Here is a 21,947-nt window from a genome sequence, read left to right as displayed (position 1 = left end):
GGTGACAATCTATACTGTATTTACTGTCCACTGATCAGATCCTCGTACAACATGTGCTACTGGTCGCACGTGAGTAGGTCACGTGACAGTGAATGATTATGAATTTCCACCATAATGTTATCGATTACCACACCGGTATTAACTGCTTACTTAGAAGCATTCAGTACATCAACCGAACTACGATCTCGAGATCTACTATTTTGTATTCTGGATTCTTTTCTCTCGTCTGATATTGATCATTTTCTGAGCATCTCACTATTCTCATTCTCAAATATCTTTCTCCTCTCCTCCTAAAATCATTTGATTTAGTCCGTGAGTTCCGCGTTTACCTTCTCTTCATGCCATCTCCTCGACCCCTCCCTCCGCTTCCTCTCCTCGTCTTCTCGCCTCCTCCTTTTATCCTTTGCCACATTTCCACCATATAATGGTTCCTCTCCTCCTCTATAACCTCAATCTCTCCTCTCCTCCTCCAATGTCTGGGTCATCTCCTCTCTCCATCTCCTCTATTCCTCTACTTCTTCATCCGTCTCTTCATCATTTCCTTCTGTAGCGTCTACTTCATCCTTTCTCATATTTTTCTCTATTCTATCAGCCTGCTTTTCTTCAGATGTATTCGTTTTTTTATTCACCTTCAGCATTTATTCCCACTTTTCCTGCTTATAGATAAGCAGTTTCTTAAGAATGCGCTGAAGATCTTTTGAAAGAAGCACTGTCTCCGCCTCCTCCCGTGGACGAGTGAAAAAGCAGATGGCTCACGTCTTGGAGACTTGTTTTCCTGCTTGTTCCGTATTGGGCTCAACTGCCCTTTTGCCTCTGCCTTTGCCTTTTCTGTAGTAACTGGTGTTGATCCTTAGGGCATCCAGAGTGCGGTTCTTGTAATCACGCAGCTGCATCACGTTTTCTTTATACCGCACTATACCAGAGTTATATTCGATTGTGCTGTGAAGACGAAGCAGGGTACTGATTTTAACATCGTCAGATTTTTCTGTTTTACGCTTGGTTAACATATTCTTTAATTTCTCCCAGGTAGTTCTCATATACTATTCCTTCTCGCTGGCCTCACTCGGCTGACCTGCTGTATCAAACGCCTCCGTCGTATGACTGTCTCGGTCCTCTCTTTGCTCGTCGAGATCCGTCAGTTTATTAGTATCTCGGTTTGTTTGTCAACGTCTGTGGCTATATCTTATTCCGCTATGTTTTGGCAATTGATTGAGTGATACGTTTGATCATCGCGTTGAAACGTCTGTTTTCCCACTTTTCCTCTGTGACGTGCTGTAGTAACTGCGCCGGTGCGCCACAAATTTTCTGAGGACGTCCTCGCATTGACGTTTACTTACGGTACTCTCAATCTGCATGGTGCTACACCGGCGTAGAAAATAAAAAAGTGTCGGCATTGGCATGTTTAGCTGCCAGGTTCGTACACTTTGTTGAATCCTTTTTTATTAGCAAGCAATGATCGTTTCCGCTTGGCTAAATGAAACGTCAAAAAAATTGAAATTGGATCCGAACATCGATGTGGCAAACAGTGGTTGAATTTACTAGCGGTGATGTCGTTTCATTGGTCGCGCGCTAACTCGTCGATATCCCTGTCATCCGACCTGAAAACAGCTCAAAACATTCCGTGTGTGTCGTATTTATTTGCAGTGTTTGATTCTTGACAACAAAAAATTACTTGCATATCTTCACCATTTTATCTAGGTTGATTTTAATGTCAAGTACGATAATTGTATGCATGTCCGAATCAAGTTCCTCTGTAAGGTGCGTCTTGTTGGGCTCGACGATGATGAAAACACTTCTCTTTATTGTGTGTTTGCTCGCTGCACTCCGTAATTTCTTGCAACGACTTGTCAAACACTGAAAGCGTTTTGTATTTGTCCAGATATAGATTTAAGAGTAATTGTGATTGTTATTCGAATCATATTCATCAGCAGATTCGTTTTGCCGCTGAATGTTGGGCTCACGATCATGTAATGGGAATTCAGCACCAAACAAAATGGTGTTGTTGCTTTTTCGTCATCGTCTTGGTGTCAAAATTAATGCAGTGAATATTTTATATCAGTCATGTTATACACTTCCATTTAGTATGCTCATCGGGATCAGTGGCTTCCAGAAGGAACTGGATAGAAAAGGTGAATCGTATCTAAGATTATATACAGGGAGATCTCAAAATGAACGTACATTATTTAACCAGAGTTATTCTCTACCGGACTCTACTTTCGTGCGACAGGTTGCAAGTAACTCAACTGGCGAAGATGATATTATCTCTCAATGTAGGGCACATGACGTGAACTAGCAGCAAGGGCGGAAGAATCGTATACGGTCTTCTCGCCCCCTTTGTTGAACAGTTTCTGGTATATTATCTAGCGGTATCGGAGGTGGGTCTCGAAGCCTCTCACAAACAAGTACGATAAAACAGGTGGATCCCTATAAGGAAACGTGCACGTCTCGGACAATTTTTAGGGGGTTGCCAGGACACTAGCGATCACAATATGGTTTCCCAAACTTCTGCAATAACTCCACAAAATTCGAGCTTCGTTGGAGCGTGCACGGGATTGAATACTAAGGAGACCCTAAATTGCCATTTGGGCACCCGGAACCGTCCCCTGTGCATCGACAGAGCAGATAGCGAAAATTACTAATCGTCATTCATACATTGGATGGCGTTAAGAATAACCAGATTTCAGATACACCTGGCAGGTAGACGCCAGTGATACAAGTATTAGTTTGCACAGAACGACGTTGATAGAAGGTAACACGTTATTTGGACTAGCCACGATGTGGATAATCACGGCTGATATTCAAACAATCTCGAATTCGCAAATGAATTCGTTCGGAGACACGAAATTATCGACCAACGAAATTGCTCTCGTCGGAACTCTCCGGAGCTACACATTTATAATGATGGATTATCCGCCTTTGGCGGACAGCGATGTCGCCACGAAATATACATGGAAACGCCTCCGTCGGAAGCACCACAGGGCACATATCATCGCTCACAATAACACTTGAAACTGATGTAATGTTGTCACCTCAACGTCCGTGTGGAATTTTCACCTTCTTTCAAGGCCTGTTTTGTCATTGCCCCAAACATCGCACCCACGTTGACAAGAGGCAAATGGGCAACGGCCCGTGTCACTTCTAATTCTTAGCTGCAGATATAACACCCCAGGTTGGTCTCGATCTGTAAATCTTAGGTCAGCGGACGTACTTCTGGATCAGCAGGTTTACACGTGAAGATTCAAGCCCGACACAATGACGGACTCAGAGCAGCCTCGCTTCAATTTTATATTGCCGCCGGCAGCATTTACACCAGATTGTCGACGTTTAGGTTTTCGCCGCATAAGCCAGAACATCCTAATCCATGGCTCAGATATACCCAAATTGATACATTCCACGACCTGATATCGAATTTTGAAAACTGGTTTTGGATGATACCTACGGGCTGGAAAGTCCTACATAGACAACTACAAGCACGCACTCCAGCAAACCATGAGACAGTATACGTAGATCACTCGGTTGCAGTTTATATGTACATCCTTCGTCGGAGAAGCATGCAAGCGATGAAAGCACGATGAGTTCAAACTGTCTGATCTTTATGTAAGGCATATATGAAAGTATCAGCTCAGAGTCGCCGTCGACAAGTATTTTGCAGTGTTTAAATTCTGATACGAAAGAGAATCAATACGGTTAGCGAAAGACAACAAAGGTCTCGTTAACACGAGCACTAAAAGCCTATGACTGAATGTGGAAAAAATGGCCATGATGTTTCATCACCCTTACAGATATCAAAATATACTCTATGTCGTTCTGCGAGATGTGATTGCTGCGTAGATCTACTTGGAGGATCCCCAGGCTAATCCGAGGATGATCGAATATCTTGTTAAACGCAATCAGATCAAATGAATAAACACATGGTTAAGTTACCCCATACTTTATCAGGTGAGCAATCAACCAGACAACTTGCGTGACATCGAAAATAAAACCTTTTTCTTGGAGACGTACATAACTTCCCAAGTGAGCATCCGCTTGTGCTTGAGGCGTACTTCCAGTATGTAGACGATTCAGGAGCATCGAATGAAACCAGTGATCGATTTTAATCACATCTACGAAATCCTCTCGAACGAAGATCGGATAGAGCTTGAATCGTAATATCGCTCTTTACGTCGAAACGTCAACGTGTAAAATCGAGCATATCAACATTTTCGACGTTTCCTTAGAAATTCCGCATCGATGCAGTCATCTTCACCGCGGCCATAATCATATCCACGGGTGCAACATCTAATCTGTTCATAATTAGTTTATCCAGAGACGGATTAACTTTACAAGCGATGATCAAGTGGATGCAACCCGCACTGGAAGCCAACATAACAATAACACAGCACATGCTTTTCTGGTGTATCAAAAGGTGCTCAGTAAGATCCGAACGTACCTGTGTGGAGGAATATTCGACATATCCCTGCTGATTTCCGAGCCGAGTACGGTCGACGTCATCCTGATCTATCGGTCAGAGATGTCACTGAGCCGCTTCGAAAAGGCATAAATCAAAATGTATCTAGGAGATACATCTAAAAGAAAAAGAAAACTTGAGAGCTTAATCCACAAGACTAAGGTTAGCCAGCCTTATCTATCACGCTGATATAATGTTCCTGGCTGTGCAGGTCATGTTTCGGTATCCAAATCAGCTTAAAAGGCACATACGCGGCGATTATTTTTCTTCTGGATAAATCTTGTGGAAGTCTTGATCACTGATCAGCGTCTGTTGGTCGCCTGCCATGTAGAGAATCACTTCCTTGTCCAGACTGTATTGAATTAGTATGGGCATCTCGGATTTTTCAGAGTCTTCATAGTCTTCGTGAAAGTCGTAATCTCCAATAAAAAGTACGATGCCGATGACGTGTGGCCATTTGGTGTCACCGCAAAGATCTTGGTGATGAAATTTTAGGCATACCACGAAAAGAAATTCAATTGGCTATAAAAGCACCTGCGAAACACAGTATCGATCAGCAGAACCTCAGACGCGATCGGAGATACGGCTAGGCCCTATAACACCTTCGGTAGATAAAACTATGGCATCATTCCATAGTGTCTCACAAACGGACACTTAACCTTGAGCAGCACAATCTTATGATCCGTCACGATGTACCCAAATGGGGACTATCGGAAATTCCAGACCACTTCGTAAATGGAATTATTGTTCCATACGATTTTACCTCTCACCATCTTCTTCCATTAGAGTCTCGACGCTCGCTTGAAGATCCATCCCCACAAGCACGATAACGTCATCGAGAATATCTTACCCTAGGGAGAAGATAATGTTTTGGTCAAAATGGAATCAATGTCGCAAAAAGGACAGCAACTCGTGACCGTAGCGATCTCGGATCCACATAAGGGCGTCAGTATCAGCTTATACCAATCCTTGGAATTTTCCGGGCTGCAGTAACGGGCAATATATTCATCGAGCTCCTTGTGTAAATACTCATCTTGATCCATTATGCCTTTTTTAATTGTCGTTCTCTAATATACATAAATATATCTGCCTACGACGACGACGAGATGTTCATCGATGGCATCATCAGTATATTCTGCTTGAACCCATCACGACAGTGGTAGCAAAAGCTTGACTGTTACTTAAGTACGCACCGCGACGAAGACCATAGCTGTAACACGCAGGCAAATTTTGCTTAATCGAGAAAAAAGGCCACAGCTGTCCGAAAATGACGTAATCAAGGTCATATACGACGAAGATATCATCAGAAAGCACAGTAGGAGGTGCACAGGAACGGAATACTTTTAAAAATCTCTTACAATTGTCGCAGTCTTAACATAGTGAAAGATATATCCGACAACATCCGTTACGTAACTTATGTCATCGTCGAAAATTGTAAAGATCTTCAGAATGCCATCGTAAACACGTACCATTTAAACTGCGACATCTCATGTTGCTCACGACGGCACAGCTATAAGAGCTCTACGAAAATGGCACGTTCAAGATCGTCTACAACATCGATCTCCTCGTGAAACGCAACATCTCCTGCACAAATCGAGAACTCACCAAACGCATACACGGGCCACCATTATTACTGTGGAAAACATATGTTGTCGAAATGAGTCCGTCTTCACAATTGCATATAGTACTACGATACAACTAACGTCTGTTTTGCATCTCGATGACGCCATTGTTGTTTCCTCATGGTGGGATCTTTAATCTGTGGAACGTATTTGTCGCTGATTGACGTGGTTTTTATGACCTTGGTGTTTTTTCTTGTTTTCTCGTAGTAATATTTCGTCGTCCTGATATTTCAGCCACCACAGTTCTGACACTCTTGCAAGCGTCCACTTCAAACACATGACTATCAAAATCAGTTTGGCCTTAGACGTTCATTTCACGCAGGCTGAAAAGAAAAAAAGCCTTTGATGCATGGATAAGATCGAAGACTGTTATTCGTTTTCACAATGACGATTCCAGGGTGATTGTCAACATTATCTGGATGTTCATCTAACGTCACCTCGAGGATTACAAGCGGGGTGGATCGGCCTGGATATTCGCCGAAAAGAACTCGATCTCGTTTCAAACATCCAGTTACACTCTTCGTTAAGGTAAGTACGTCCAACTACCCAAAATGACCCTGGCGACCAAAGAGTGTGTGAACGTTGAAAAAACAACGATGATCACTGTCTGATGTTGGCGGTACCCTCCTCGTTAGACACGGCAGGTGATCACAGTCATCAAGGCTCCATCCACATAACATCAAAACAACCATTATCTTGTTTTCAGCAGAAGTCAAAAACATCCCAAAATTGGAATCGCAGAATCATCTGTCGATCAACTTTTTGGGGTTGGAAGAAATCAAGGCACGGAAAAAGAATTAAACAGCATACCCGCTGATGATTTCAAAATGGGCCAGTTAACACAGCATGCATTAACTTAGAATCCCTCGCACATTGTCTGAATAAATAATTTAGTCGTTAGGTGTCTGAAATACTTCTTTCAGTTGGAACACGAGACGAACACGTAACATCGAGGTATTGTCAAGAAACGGATCTGTTCACATACCCGATGTGGACAAAATATTTTACAACTTGAAAACTCAAAAAGAAAATACGCATATAGGTTTCGTACCGTGTTTGAGTCGGAGGTGATTCTAGAAAAGTGGGAGGGCCTCATATTGATGCAGATTGATCTTTCACAACGGTAGAGAATCAACACGAGCAGTGCATGACAGTTAGAAAACTTGCTGTGTTGTCGGTGAACGTTTTGCATTGACGTATCACCATCATCGCAGTCCTGGCTTCGTAGTGCGGTTCTTTCGTCAGCTCGTGGCGAATTACAATCACACCATAGACATAAAAAATCATAGCACTCATGATTCCGCTCACGCCAGAACAACAACTGCTGCACAAGTCGTCGGATCGTTGTCATATCAGTGATGATAACTTCAAACCGGACGCTACGAAAGTCAGAGACCACTGTCACATCACAGGATAGTGAATCCCTGTTATAAGGATCCACATTTCATTCCACTGATCGCGCAAATTCTGCGAGGGTACGATCTGCACTTTATAATCGCAGGGCTGCACCATTCGTAGTTCAAGTAACTCTTAACATCCTTCGGAAATAAAATCAAGTGCATTCATAAGTTCAGTACACGTCTTCCTCGGTTGGACCATTTAGGTTCATAGGCAGTTTTCAGTTTATGTTGGTGTCACTGGACGAACTGGTCAAAAATGTCCTAACTTTTTTATCTAGATGAGGCCGACCCGGAATAAAATGTAATTGCCAGACTCTCTGTGATTAACACGAAATTATCTGAAAAGATACGTGCTGTAGTGTTTCAGAATTTCAGGTCAACCTGTTACTGGCGTGGGAAGCTCTGATGAAGACAAGCCGAGCACAGCTCAAACTCTTCACTGACCTGGGTATGCTTTTGTTAACCGAACATTTGGTACGATGTTGAATCACTGTCATCAGCACAAGAAAAACCGCATCGAGTCCAACCGCAAATACCTGTTAAACTACTATCACACTAAGACATCCGTGTATATAATTTACCTCGAGACAAACAAATCCGTTTGGATGAGCCATGTCACCGCCACTTCCAGTGGGCGGTTTTCTCTTGATCACCGTAAAACAATTTATGCAGAGCTTTCAACATGTTATGCTGACGACTTGAGATATTTCGCTGAAGTCGATCTGATCTATTTTGTAAACTTGCACGATCTCTATAACGAGTATGCGTTCTGCACTGAAGGACTGCTGGTCGACAATAGGATGTTGTCCCCGGAACAACTGCCACAGAAAGACGATTTCGTGTGGGAGGTGCCAAAGTGAAATAATTGTGCCGAATCTCATGAAAAAGACCAACTACATATTACGTCATCGACTGCTGGATCCGGCTTTGAAACAAGGGCTGGTGTCTGACAAATTTTAATCAGGCACTTTGGATGAAACGTTGCTTCGATTTCAGCTCCCAGCAGCTCACGCTGTCCACCACAGACTGTGTACAGAATTTCATGAAACTCATGAACAGTAGCGTCTTAAGTAAAATTATGTAAAATATATGAAAGCAAGAAAACATCTAGGTCATCAATTATGTGCGTAGACTTGACAAACTTGTCTCGCCCCATTCTTTCGTCCACCTGAAAATCTTTGGTTAGAAACTGCTGGCTATTGAATCAAGAAAACCAGATGTGAAACTCGACAAACTCGTATACGTCGGAGCTCCGTACTCGAGCTTTCCAAAATACTCATGCTGGATATACATTGTGTCTTAATCAAGCCGAGGTACGTTGATTGCGCTCATTTGCACATGAACGACACAGATTCGCTATTCTTCAAAATATGTCAGGATATATTTGACCACAAAGAATAATTTGACTTCAGCGATCACCCACTACATAGATCACTTTTTTGTGCCGACAATAAAAATGTCCTGGGAACGTTCAAGGACGACTGTATCCGTGCGCCTATTGCGGAGTTTAACGGTTTGCGTCACAAAATGTACCGTCTCAAACTGGACACGAGCGAGGTGAAGAAAAAGGCCAAATGAGTTAAAAAGTCAGTCGTCGGTAAAAATTTCCACGATCGATCATTATAGAGAGACACTCGCTGGGGGTGAGAACTTCCAAATCTGCCTGGCACAGGATCTCCACTCTGATGGCCAACAAAAATGGATTATGCCCAATTGCCGTTAAACGATACTGCTTCGATGTCGTTTCAACGTTAGCTTTTAGACACAAAAAACATCAGGACCAGTTCGCGTCATGTGATGTGAAACACACACAGCATCTCTCACATCATTCACTATCACCACGACTACAATCACCATCAACACCAACATAAAAATACTCGTCCTTTAACTTATGGCCCAGAACCACTGGATGTCCTCACCACCAAAACCACCCATCATATCACCTCCTTTTGACCCAGAATCTCCATGCGTCACCCCACATATCAGATGGCCCAGAAACTACATGCGTCACCCAACATATCAGATGGTCCAGAATCTCCATGCGTCATCCCACATATCAGATGGTCCAGAACCACCATCCCTTAAGATAAAAGGGATCTCCTACGTTTGGCCAAAACCACCATCCCAGAATATAAAAAAGGTTCGCCTACCTTTGGTCCAAAACCGCACTTTAACTGGAATTTGTCCAGAAACCTATTTTAAGCACTACTTTTCCATTCTTTGGTAATTTGATAACGAAACTACATATATCCAGAGGAAGGTACCAGTTACTACAGTAAAAGGCGAAAGCTAGTTCTTCGATGCAAGAGGAAGACGGGTCATGCTACGAATACGCCCATTGCCCTGGACACACTGTTATCTTACATGTGAAAATCTGTAAGGAACATCTAAAAATAATAAAACAGATCGAAATAATGAATTTTCTAGTGAAAAAGAAAGATCGATCCGACAACTATCAAAATATATTTTCAAACTTAAAGTATATTTCCATCAGGGAGCTAAATATCACCTAAACAGCAATTTCTAAGCTGTAATGATTTTAAATGAGGCACATTAAAACAAAAGAGAAAGGTTAATCAGTGAATTGCTGAAACGTTTAACGTCAACGATGAAACGTCTTGTAAGTCATAAAATTTAGTCTATTGCATCGCATTTCTAGGATAGCAAGCGAACACCATCCAAAACACATGAAGAAAAAAAAAAACTGAATGATGAAGTAACATAGTGTGCAATCGATAGATGTCCCTCAAGCCTGAAACGTAAAGTAAATGAAGACAAAGACATCGGTGGCGATGCTTTTTTAAATATAAAATTACATTTAATGACCTGAACACGTTTTCATACAAAACAAGTTATTTGACTTAGTGCACAAAATAAATATATTCAACATATTCATGTTTTCAAACCCTCATTGAATAAAGAAACAACAACAAGAACAACAACAATAATAATGATAATAATAATAATAATAATAATAATAATAATTGCTTCAACATTTAACATCCATTTATTGACTGTTAATCGGAACTTAGGAAAGTTAAACCCAGCAAGATCGAAACCATAGTAACCAGCATTCTCCTTAATATTGTAAATGTTTTCAGTCCCAAGGGTTCCTCTTTTCGAATTTGACCCGGTAGAGAAAAATATCTCTAAAGGAATATATGAATTCGTTCCCCTTGAACCGTCTTTAAAACTTTCAGTATATATCACCCTTCTTTCAAACACCCTAACATTAAATTGTTCATTGTTTTCTTTGTGACCTCGTTTTCCCTGCTGTTAGGACAGCCATGTCAGTTTTAAAATACATATTTAGTTTGAAGTTTTGTCGTTGATGGACAAAGGTAACCACTAAAAATGAAACCCAGAAAGTAACTATGGTACTATATCAACTGTTTTACTGACGTGGTCTGTGCCGAATCAAGATAAAACATACTGCTATTACTAAATTTTGACCTCTGTTTGTTACCATCCCTCACCATTCGGCACCATCATATTTCGGTTTTGTGTTGCATAATTTCTGTGTCCATATTTCAGCATATATGAGCAGTGCATGCAACTTATTTTTCGACAAAAGAACAAAACCAATCTCAAATAATTTTACCGATTTTACCGAGCGGACCCTAGATTAAGATTTCTTTAGAAGTTCTACAAAAATTTTAAAATATCTATGCTAAATCCGTACGGTATTTTTATTTTTAACATGTTTATTTTCGTTACACAGCACCACAGGAGCAACCGCGGTATGTTGTGGCGGTTTTGGTAACAATACGAATCTGAGCATACTTTTGGATGACGTCGAATGTCTGGGAGACGAAACGTCTATTTACAACTGCAGGCACAGTGGTTGGCAAAGACACAACTGTGTCCACTCTGAAGCTGCGGGTGTGCGATGTGGTACGTATTTGTATTTTTTTTATTAAAAGAAGACATGAAAAACAAAGGCATATTTTGCTCATACATTTAAGCTAATCGGCGTACATTCTGTATGAAACGCTTGCTCATTAAACAAGTAAAAAAAAACGTTATGGTCGCTTTATCTGTTATGAAAGTTTTTAGACGAACATGCTTTGATTAAACGTTAACTTGAGTATATTAGATCGAGATCAATAATGACGTATCAGCCATGTAGTGTACCAACTAAAGTGGAAGAAAGTCCCAGAGGAACTGAACAATGTTTTTAACTTGTTTTGTATATAAGGCTCTTAGTGAAAAGTCCTAAATAAAAGCAAATACATGATGTTGGGGTACGTTTTCTATAATTCTAATCATTTTAGCCTTTTTGCAAATAAAGTGGAAGAAATATATTATATGTTACCAATACAGCATTTAAAACCAATTTTTGTCTTACGAAAACATTAAAAACATATTTTCAACTTAATCTGCAGATATTGCAAAAGGTAAATTATGAAAGAAACTGAATGTGAAAAAGATAATACATCCAATGTTGTATTTGGTTGCGGTAAATATTTTGGTAAATGTTACAACGGGAATATGAACTTTTATGTTGAATCATCATTGTAGATGTATCGAATCGCGGATGTGAGTGAAGTAAAAGGCAACATTTCTGTTCACAAAGACAGAATTTAATAAATCATGCACGTATTTGTTTATACCGGCTAACTGTTTCGGGAGAATCGTTCAGATTATATGCATATTTGATCACAATTTACGCAATCAAATACGACGTTATTTACTAATTTCTTACCATAGTTGCATAATACGAATTGTCCAGATAATTTACACAGGTGCAGATGATATCAATTTGGTATAATTTCTGGACACAATATTAGCAACCCAATGTTTTCAAATGACTACTGTCATGCAAAAATAAATATATATCATAACTGAAAGCGTTGACATTTTTTCTTTCAGGAGTTTGAGACTTTGACTTCTTGGAAGAAAACTGTAAAGGAAAATAAATCAAAGCTACTGAATGTTACATTATGTGTATAAGCAGTATATATGAGTTTCCAACATACAAGCAGACAACCAAAAATATATGTTTAAATGAAGTACATACAATTGTGGGCAAGCAATGTTGAACAAGCAGATGACATCCCATGTAATCTGTGTAGCTTTTAACTTTTAAGACACCATTTTGTAACTGCATTCAAATTATATATGCATATTTGATCACAATTGCATTCAAAATATATATGTATGTATATATAAAGAGAGACAGAGGGCATGAGACAGAGAGGGACATCTGATATAATTCTTTCTCTGCAAATTACAACATGAAATGTGTAATCAAGATATCAATGCAAAACATTCTTCAGTGTTGTGTGCACAAGTAGAAATTATATGATTTCGAATATGCTTTTTCATAGTGAAACCCTGCCTAAATAATGAAACTTTTGAGGTTTTATTTTACGTTAAAATAGTTTGTTTTTCACAGTAAATTAATTCTATAAAAGCCATATATGCGGACTAATTATATTTCAATATCAATACAATGATAATTTAAGCCTATTTGCTGAAAAAAAAATATTTATTTGATTCCCATTTTACATTATTCTATGTATCATGTTATTTTTTTGTTTCTTTTTCTTGTAATGTTCACATACTTTGCATATATAGTATTTTTGCATTTGTATTGTTTGCTTGAGGATGTCCACCCTCTGTATCGTCTTTTTAATTTTCGCAGTTATATCACTAGCTATCTTTTAACTGTGGTTGAATGAGACTAGCTCTCAATTCTGCTTTGTGTTTGCTCATCAAGTAGTATTTTCATGACAAGGTATATCCCATCCCGCCTCATATCGTTCGTTAAATTTTGTAACCAATAACAGGACACCTGAAAAAAACTGTAACCATATTGAGGAAAAACCAAACCTCATTATATCAAGAAATATAAGCTAGATTGAGATACTATTTTTATATTAGTGTAGATCATTAATAAAAATATAACTATGTATTTATTGTTTATTTCTGCAAGAATATTCATTCAAATTAACTTTAAATAACTACAAGATGTCTTTTTAAAACACAAAAGGATCTATCTCAGAAAATGTTTTTTCGCACGTTTTTTAAGTCACGAGTTTATTTCCGATTACTTTTAGGTAAAAGTAATTTGTTCAGCCCCACTCCCCGTCATCCCCTCACCCAGGAAGAAAGAAATCCCATATTATATTTTTCTCTTCTATCATTTATTGTAACAATTGTTGTATTTAAAAAATCAGTTTTGTGATATTCTTGATTGCTAAAACTGGATCGGTAATGGAACTCACCCATTACTGTTTCATACTATTTTCCTTATGACAATGCTCCAGGAAACCAAGATGTAGATGGTACGTATTTGTCACCTGCATACTGATGTGTGGATGAATTCCAAAGAAATCCAATATTATTAAATACCGGCATATAATAAGCTGCTGATCCTTCATCAGTGACGTAACAATGATTCAAACTCGCACTAAATTTCGTCTCTGTTGGCAGTTGTGGAATCTTGATGATTTCTCTAGAACAGCAAGCACCCTCTGTTAACGTGTGTTGATAATGCATTATATATATATATATATATATATATATATATATATATATATATATATATATATATATATATATATATATATATATATAGTTAGTAAGTTAGTTAGTTAGTTGACAAATATTATAATATAAAATTGATAATCCCTCCCCAAAACATTTTTCCCCGCACAAACATGATGCTGTTTCTTTTCAGAAAGAACATATGTTGCTTTCAAGATATAGTGGAGGTACAATATGTATCATGCTACTTTAAATTGTACTAAAATACATTGAGATGATATAATAATATCCCAAACACCATGAGCGAACTATCATGCAAAGAATATCTTCCAAACGCGCGAGAACTACAACAGCAAACTAACCTGCTAAAAAAATAATAATTGAAGTTATGGACCGTACATATTAAACTGGATGGAGGAAAGAAGAAACACGTATATGGCCTGAACGTGAGATGACCTTATTAGTATCAATGGTATATATAGTGAAACAGAATCTTAAACATATAAATAGCTTGAAACTTAAGGGTCTCAATAAACTATAACGGGAAATTTAATATTAAATTTCAACTACCAATAGATACGCCGTTTCGGAGTAACACGAACAAATTTATCTACGATTCGTCCTCTAGTACTCAACACCCAGTTATCTACGATCCAAACCATGCCACCTGCTCTCAGATTTAATGTCTCTAGCGACCAAAACTCGGATATCTGCCCCCCACCCAACACCCACTGTATCCCATCAACACGCCGTTAGAGTGACCAATACCCAGTTATATTCTATCCAACAGATTTGGGAAATGAACATTAGACAGTCATATTAAACAATTTATGGGGCGGAAAAGGAATTTAATAATACGCCTTTGTTGAAAGCATTTATGGGACATAAGAGAAAATGAAATTTTAAAACTACCTTCACTATCCAAGCTTCGTGTATTTAGCATATAACATCCCACATTTGCTATTCATCACACCTATTAGCGTGACTAATATGCAGCGACCTACGTTTTGACACCACATTATCTACAATCGAACATGCCAACATTGAGTATCCAGCGCAAAAGGTAGCAATATAAACGAGCAACAATTACAAAACTACTAATACACTATCACACAAGAGGGTAAAATGTAAATCAAGCAATTAAGACATATACACACGTATCAACGCACTGTCACTTACAAACACTATATTCGCAAAAATACGTATACACTATAATCACAAAAAATAACGTGTTTATTTATTTTGCAGAAGTCACTGATGCACACAAAGATAAACGACAGACTGGCAATGATCGAATAGTATCTATATTTCGAACATTCTTGGGTGGCCCTGAAAAGGGAAATTAATTTGTTAACATTGCTGGTTTGCACAGGAGCAAAGATTGACTGTTTTTCTTCATAAATTTCTCTTTACTGCTTATCCATAAAACGATGAAACATTTCTATGTTAAAACTAGAAGCAAAGCAGAAAGAAAATTTCAAAACACAACATGATCTTTATTTGTTTAAATTTTCTCCACTAACATGGAATACTCTTGTTGTTTTCTTTTGACAGGTAACGATTGAATATTTTGAACAGATCTAGAGCGACCTGAAAAGGCATATTGGATTTTGTTTTCATAAAAGAGAAAATAAGAAAGAACGCAAAAAAATAAAAACATAAAAATTAAAAATACCCGAAAGGCAAAACAACACCCACCTCCCCTGATAATAGTATATAAGTATACACTGATGCATTGTCAATCTCTATTTATGGAAAAGCAACAATAGATCACACTTCTCGTCAGAGATGCACATAACGTAATTCAAATTACAGACCCAACAATACTACTGACCACTCCTCTGGAGATAAAAGTCAAGGTACTTCTTACATCTGTCAAATGGAAAGACGCTGGGGTACAGAATGTCAACAATGAAGACTTCCAAGAAAGGAGAAAAGAGGGCCAATCATAAAGAGAGATGCAATTATTGTCACAAAATGGAGATTGGTCAACAGAGAAGAAGAAGAAGAAAAAGAAGAACAAGAAGAAGAAGAATAAGAAGAAATAAAAGAATAATATGAAGGATACGATCTTATTTCAGCAAAGCATTCACGACAAGGCAAGCATAACTGACAGAAGAACACAAAAGTTTGAGGAAATTCATGATAGAAGACAATGCAAATAAAGATAAAATAGACGTTGGTTATGTGCTTTCAAAATTTAATTTTGTCTTCACCAGTTTCTCTTCAGCAATCGTCGCAATGTAATAGAAAATAAACAATGTACAAGAGAAGAAAAAGAAGTAAAAGGAAACAAGGTGACCAAAACTTTAATGAGAGAGACGCCGCTGTAAGATGAAACTTAAGTTGAATACGAAAACAAATAATGTAAATTAATAACTATGCGTACAAGAATACCTAAAGTTATGTGAGAATAAAATGCTGTACAATCAATATATATGTTTATTTGCGTAGCATACAATTTTTTGACACACGTTATAGCCTCACGATCTCGATAAAGTCATAGGGATGAAAACTAAACGTATCTGCATTATGTAAACAATTATCAAAGAGGCGTATCTTTTGCTGAAGATTCCCACACACCAAATCGCTGTGATATAACAACTGTATAATGCATTGTCGAATTGCATTTTCGGCTATTACTAGACAACCTTCAACGTATAGATAACATTCCATTATATAATTAAGAATGAAATATATAAACTCTCAAGTGAAATAAGCTTTCATACTCCTTCACTCCAATATATTTTATATTCTTAACATATATCCTTATAATGTAGCATATGGAAATCGAATATTCTACTACGGATTGTGTCAGAAGGTTGAACCAACTCATGAAGAGTTTCAGTGAATGTACTAAATTTATTTCTCAGAAAACAATAGTATAAATTTGAACCAGATATAAATTATATAATACCAGACCGAGATTTATATATTGATATTCCTGATACGTCTCTTTCATATATTTCAGTACATGATTTAATTATGTGAATGTTTAACAAGCTGCAAACAAACGTATCCTTGCTAAACTGTGACGTTCTCATTGCAAATCCACCATGTAGGTAAAGGCATGAAAATACTGCGGATCTATTCTGAGCTTCATTAACCGACATATTCTACTACTGCTATGGCTACTACGACTACTACTACTACTGCTACTACTAATACTACTGCTATGACAACAACAGCTACTACTGCTACTACTACCGCTACCACTACTACTTATATAATTACAATAATAATAAAGACATATTTACAGACATCAAAGTCAACAGATGCATTTAATGAAATATTAAATGAAAGATTAGTTCAAGGTTTCTAAAAGCACTAATATGCAACTTTATATACTTTAAATTGATAATTAAAAAATGCATTTTTTAGTCATATGGCTTTGGAACTGAGAACCGAATCGGACCAGTGACACTTTTCTAAATGCTGAATTAACAATAACACCATAATGCAGCCAGGGCTGGTTTAAAGTGATACATGCATTTAAAATAAAAATATGGGCTGTTTCTTTGTGGAAAACGAAGTTCAATATATTCAAAATGTGAATTAAAACAAAAGTTTTCATTTTTATATATTGTCTTTCCACAAAGAAAGAACTAAGGAAGAATCTAAACATGTAAATACAGACACCTCTGTTTTTACTTCATTATAACCTGAGATTTGCAAATGGTTGTTTATTACACATTCGGTATCTATGGGGCGGATAGAAATGTAATGCACATGGTATCTTAATATATTTAGTGATCATTCCAATCGATGTACCTGTATCTAACACGTCTTGTTTAATGTATTCTACCTGTAATATAAACTCACACAACCGTTAACTTTTGATATGCAAGTGAATATTGTGTCCCCCAAGGCACTTTGGAGGCTCTTGTCCTTCATACTAAAAACCGGATCCTTCCAATTGGCATCGTCATGGTTCTACATGTATGTATGTATGTATGCATGTATGTTCGTTCATCATTATGTTTGCATCTCCAACGGGCATTTAAGTGATTCATTTTCTACATACATTTGTGCATTGATTATTGTATGTATTTATGCTAATGCCAAACATTTCTTGGCAAAACTTGCTCCGTCCATGATTTTAAAAAAGGCTTGGAGGTTTTTCCCATTAGTTAAAAAAAAACTGTTGATTTTATCATCCTTAAAATTCCGAAATGCAATAATTTTGTAATTCTTCAAAATTAAACTTTTAAATGTTGGTAATAAATATAGAAATGTACATTACAAGATAAACGACATTATATAGACCCTTTTCAGCATCAGTATCAATGGATCAAAACGGAAATAACACTCTAGCAGATCACCCCTTAAAATGTGCAAACACATCCGGTAAATGCCAGCATGATCCTGTTCAATGTTTGCATTGTTACTCTTTAATTCCACGTTTGCTATTTTCACATGTATCGGGACTGTATTAGATAAGTGTTTAATTACTTTCGCGACATGTTTAGAAATTGTTTATGTATCTCCACAACCCATTAAGAATGACGATTTATCACTTTGTAACTGAAATAAGGAGCCGGGTGTATAAACTTTGGTGTCTATATAAAATATAAAACATGTAAAATATGTAATGTATTCAATAATTCCGGTAATAGTTAAAATCGCACATTTTTGTTTTATTATATCCTAACGTAATGCACGTTTCTTGAAACAAAATGACACTTGATGCCAAAATCACCGACACAGATGGATATAAACATCAGTATTGGTCATTCCTGACAGATACGGTATCCATAGCTAATAACATTATAGACGTGTATCAGCTACAAACCGCAGATAAATGTTTGAGCAAATTGTGAACTTCACATTCCACTGTGCCACCACCTTGCAGTTGTATTTATATAATATAAATCATGACAATGGACATTCATTTTGTATTTTTTGGCCGTTACGAGACCTCAACATTGAATGCTGTGCAAAATAACGTCAATAACAGTGGTTTAATTTGCATTAGCAGCTATACATGACTAACTATACATGACTGCAGATGAAATGTATCCGCCCTCCCGGATCTGCCCAGGGGGGAAGGGTAGTGATACATGGCGCACAACTCTACAAAGCACTGACATCTCACCTCTCTCAGTGAGTTTAAGTATGGGTTTCAGCCAAAATGGGAATGTGGGAAAACTTGCCATTAGCAACACCAAGGGTCGGTGGTTCTTCCTAAGGTTCTTCCAAAACATCCTTATCCTATATACTGTGGCGCCAATATAGAACTTATCATGTGCTGAAAAATGTCGATCAACCTATGAAAACCAACAAACATATGAAACGAAATAATAATTTCAAAAAAGTGCACACTACTCGTAATAAAACTCAGTTGTTTTACTTTCAAGATATTTAACGCCTTTTGCTAGAATTATCCGTTACTTAATCGCACATATATAATAGCTTTATAATGTCCTTATTAACCTTTCCTTTAGCCGCTAGCTAAATTTATAAATCAATCTTAAATAGTAACATCGACTATAGGTACTCATATATAGCGAGCCCTATACAGCGAAGAACATAAAACCTGTCCTGGAAATCACATAGCTCTTGAACTAGAATCAAGAGTTTGCTTTGGCATATCACAAATAACACTCATTTTGATAGCTCATATCTGATTGGCGGATAGTTGCAACGTATATTTATGTAGAAGTTGAAATTAGCATTAGGCCAAATCAATTTTCACAGAAAGCGCCTGCAGATGATAATATATGATATTTGCTTAAAATTAGCGTGAAGCTTAAAATGAACGCGCATTTTGCTATGGCAACTATGGGTCCACTTTCTTCAAAGTTGGCGAGAATACACGTGATTCTTCGGCATTCATGTTCATCTCCTAATTAGTTTGGTAGAAATATACTTGTATTCCATTCTTTAAGTATATATCAATAAGGCATATATTTTCAATTCATACATAGGTTTTGAGTTATTTTCCATCTTATCAAAGTGAACCTTCTAAAAATTCATACGTGATACATGTAGCATGTAATTTAATTTTTTTTTTATTTCAGATTTTCAAATCGCAATCATACAATAACAATGAGTAATAAGCAAAGTTATGGACAAACAAATATTATTCCCAATATGTGAATCAAGGTCGCTTTATGGTATTAAGCAGTGGTCGGTCCGGTCAGGACACAGAACACCAAACACAAATAAATATCAAGAGTAAAATTTGGAGATGTAATTGGAATTACACCATTATATATATATATATATATATATATATATATATATATATATATATATATATATATATATATATATATATATATATATATAGATATATATATATATATATTACAAAATCATACCACAAATAACAGTCCTTTCAAGTGAACTATATCCAGCAAGTACTCGCGTATGTCTTGGATTGTCAAGATAAAGACATTAAACTGATATTACATGACTATTTATATTTGTGGGTTGTGTTTCTCTAAGTTCTGTTTTGTATTTGTCTTCGAAAACGACTCATTCTGAATCGAAAGCACTAAGACTTGCAAGAAAATGAGTTTGCACTGTTCGTTGTCATTTAATTATCTAGACAAACGAAGCCTTTAAAACGTGTTAAGGTTAAAAAATCGTATATGGCAATAAAATCTCCACGTGTGTGTGTGTGTGTGTGTGTGTGTGTGTGTCTGCTAGGCTAAATGGACGTACCTAGCTTACGTGGCCTTTGTTTATAACCTAGAAATATGACTTAAATTGTGAGAACGTGAGGTCGGTTGCTTTCTGTTTACGTCCTTTCTATGCCGATGATAAGAGAGTAATGAAAGATCATAAGGTCACATATGAATAGAAACAGATTGCTGTAGGGGTCTTTCCTTGCTAACATCTATCTATTAAGTATATATGCACTTATCTACGAAAGACAAATGGTTAGAACACCAAATCTCTGACTATTTTGATAAATGCTTGCTATTCTTGTCCGACAGAAAATATACACTTAGTTTACGCAGTATTACATTGCATTTGTCTGATTATTTGTATTATCTAACCGTGTCTTCAGACTCTCCATCTCATTCCAGCAAGCAGACATTTACTGTTTTCTATCCGCTTGTCTATTACATATTCGTTTTGGTTTTGCAAGTTGTTTTTCAACTGAGGAATATATTATTTAACTCTAGTTTTATGACTGCCCAATTACATAATTGTTCTCTCTGTCTGTCTGTCTGTCTGTCTGTCTCTCTCTCTCTCTCTCTCTATATATATATATATATATATGTGTGTGTGTGTGTGTGTGTGTGTGTGTGATCTACGTGTGCACACATCTATTTTCGTTACACAGTTAAAAGTTTCGAAATAACGAATAGGATAAATAGATTCTGACAATATTTACCGTTTTTATGTCACTGCATTTCGTCATTTTATTACTTACATTTTATGAATTTTAATCCTTTTATCACATAAATGTAATCAATGTTTATTTCTACAGATTTTAATATTCTTGTTCAGGCATTAAATTTAGTCAGTGATTATAACCCTTAGAAAACAATATGGCTAATATACCTTTCATTCTCATCGTATCTAATCTAGAACTTTATTGTCGTTCATTTTCTTCATCTTTTCCGTCATCATCATCTTCCTTGATAATAATAGTAATAATAATAATAATAATAAACTATCTTTAACGAGGATAACACATTTGGTCATGGCTGACCCATCTGCCATGTGGTCCTCAGTTTTTGTAATAAAATAATAAAAATAGAAGTTCATGCACATAACCATGTATCGTCGCACACTCATTCGTACATATTTGACATGAATGACTATGTGTGACTATACTGGGAAACATACAAATATATATCAATTATGGATATGATTTTAAAGTTTTCTATTCAGAGCTTTTAATATATAATTCCAGCTGCTCTAGAAAAAAATTATTTAATGATAATTTAAAAGAAGCAAGGGATGTTCAATTACGTATCCTCATTGGTAAGGAATTCCATACAGTAGGTGCTGGTACAGAAAATGAGC

The 21,947-nt window shown here is 37.1% G+C and overlaps 1 protein-coding gene across 2 annotated transcripts in view; it reads left to right on the top strand.

The window, feature by feature from the left end:
* The window catches only part of LOC149783427 (scavenger receptor cysteine-rich domain-containing protein DMBT1-like), a 47,598-nt gene extending 34,212 nt beyond the window's left edge, over positions 1–13,386 (top strand). For both annotated transcript variants that reach the window (XM_089931650.1, XM_089931651.1), the window contains 2 exons: positions 11,191–11,363; positions 12,342–13,386. In XM_089931650.1, the coding sequence (XP_089787776.1) occupies positions 11,191–11,363; positions 12,342–12,349 (181 nt within the window). In that variant the 3' untranslated portion in view covers positions 12,350–13,386. The remainder of the gene's footprint in view (positions 1–11,190; positions 11,364–12,341) is intronic.
* The last annotated feature ends 8,561 nt before the right edge of the window (positions 13,387–21,947 follow it).

Source organism: Sinohyriopsis cumingii, chromosome 14, assembly GCF_028554795.1.
Source record: "Sinohyriopsis cumingii isolate HCF-2022 chromosome 14, ASM2855479v2, whole genome shotgun sequence".
In the NCBI taxonomy this organism is placed as follows: domain Eukaryota; kingdom Metazoa; phylum Mollusca; class Bivalvia; order Unionida; family Unionidae; genus Sinohyriopsis; species Sinohyriopsis cumingii.
The sequence above is the reverse complement of the archived record's forward strand: the minus strand, read 5'-3'. Positions and strand labels throughout refer to the sequence as shown.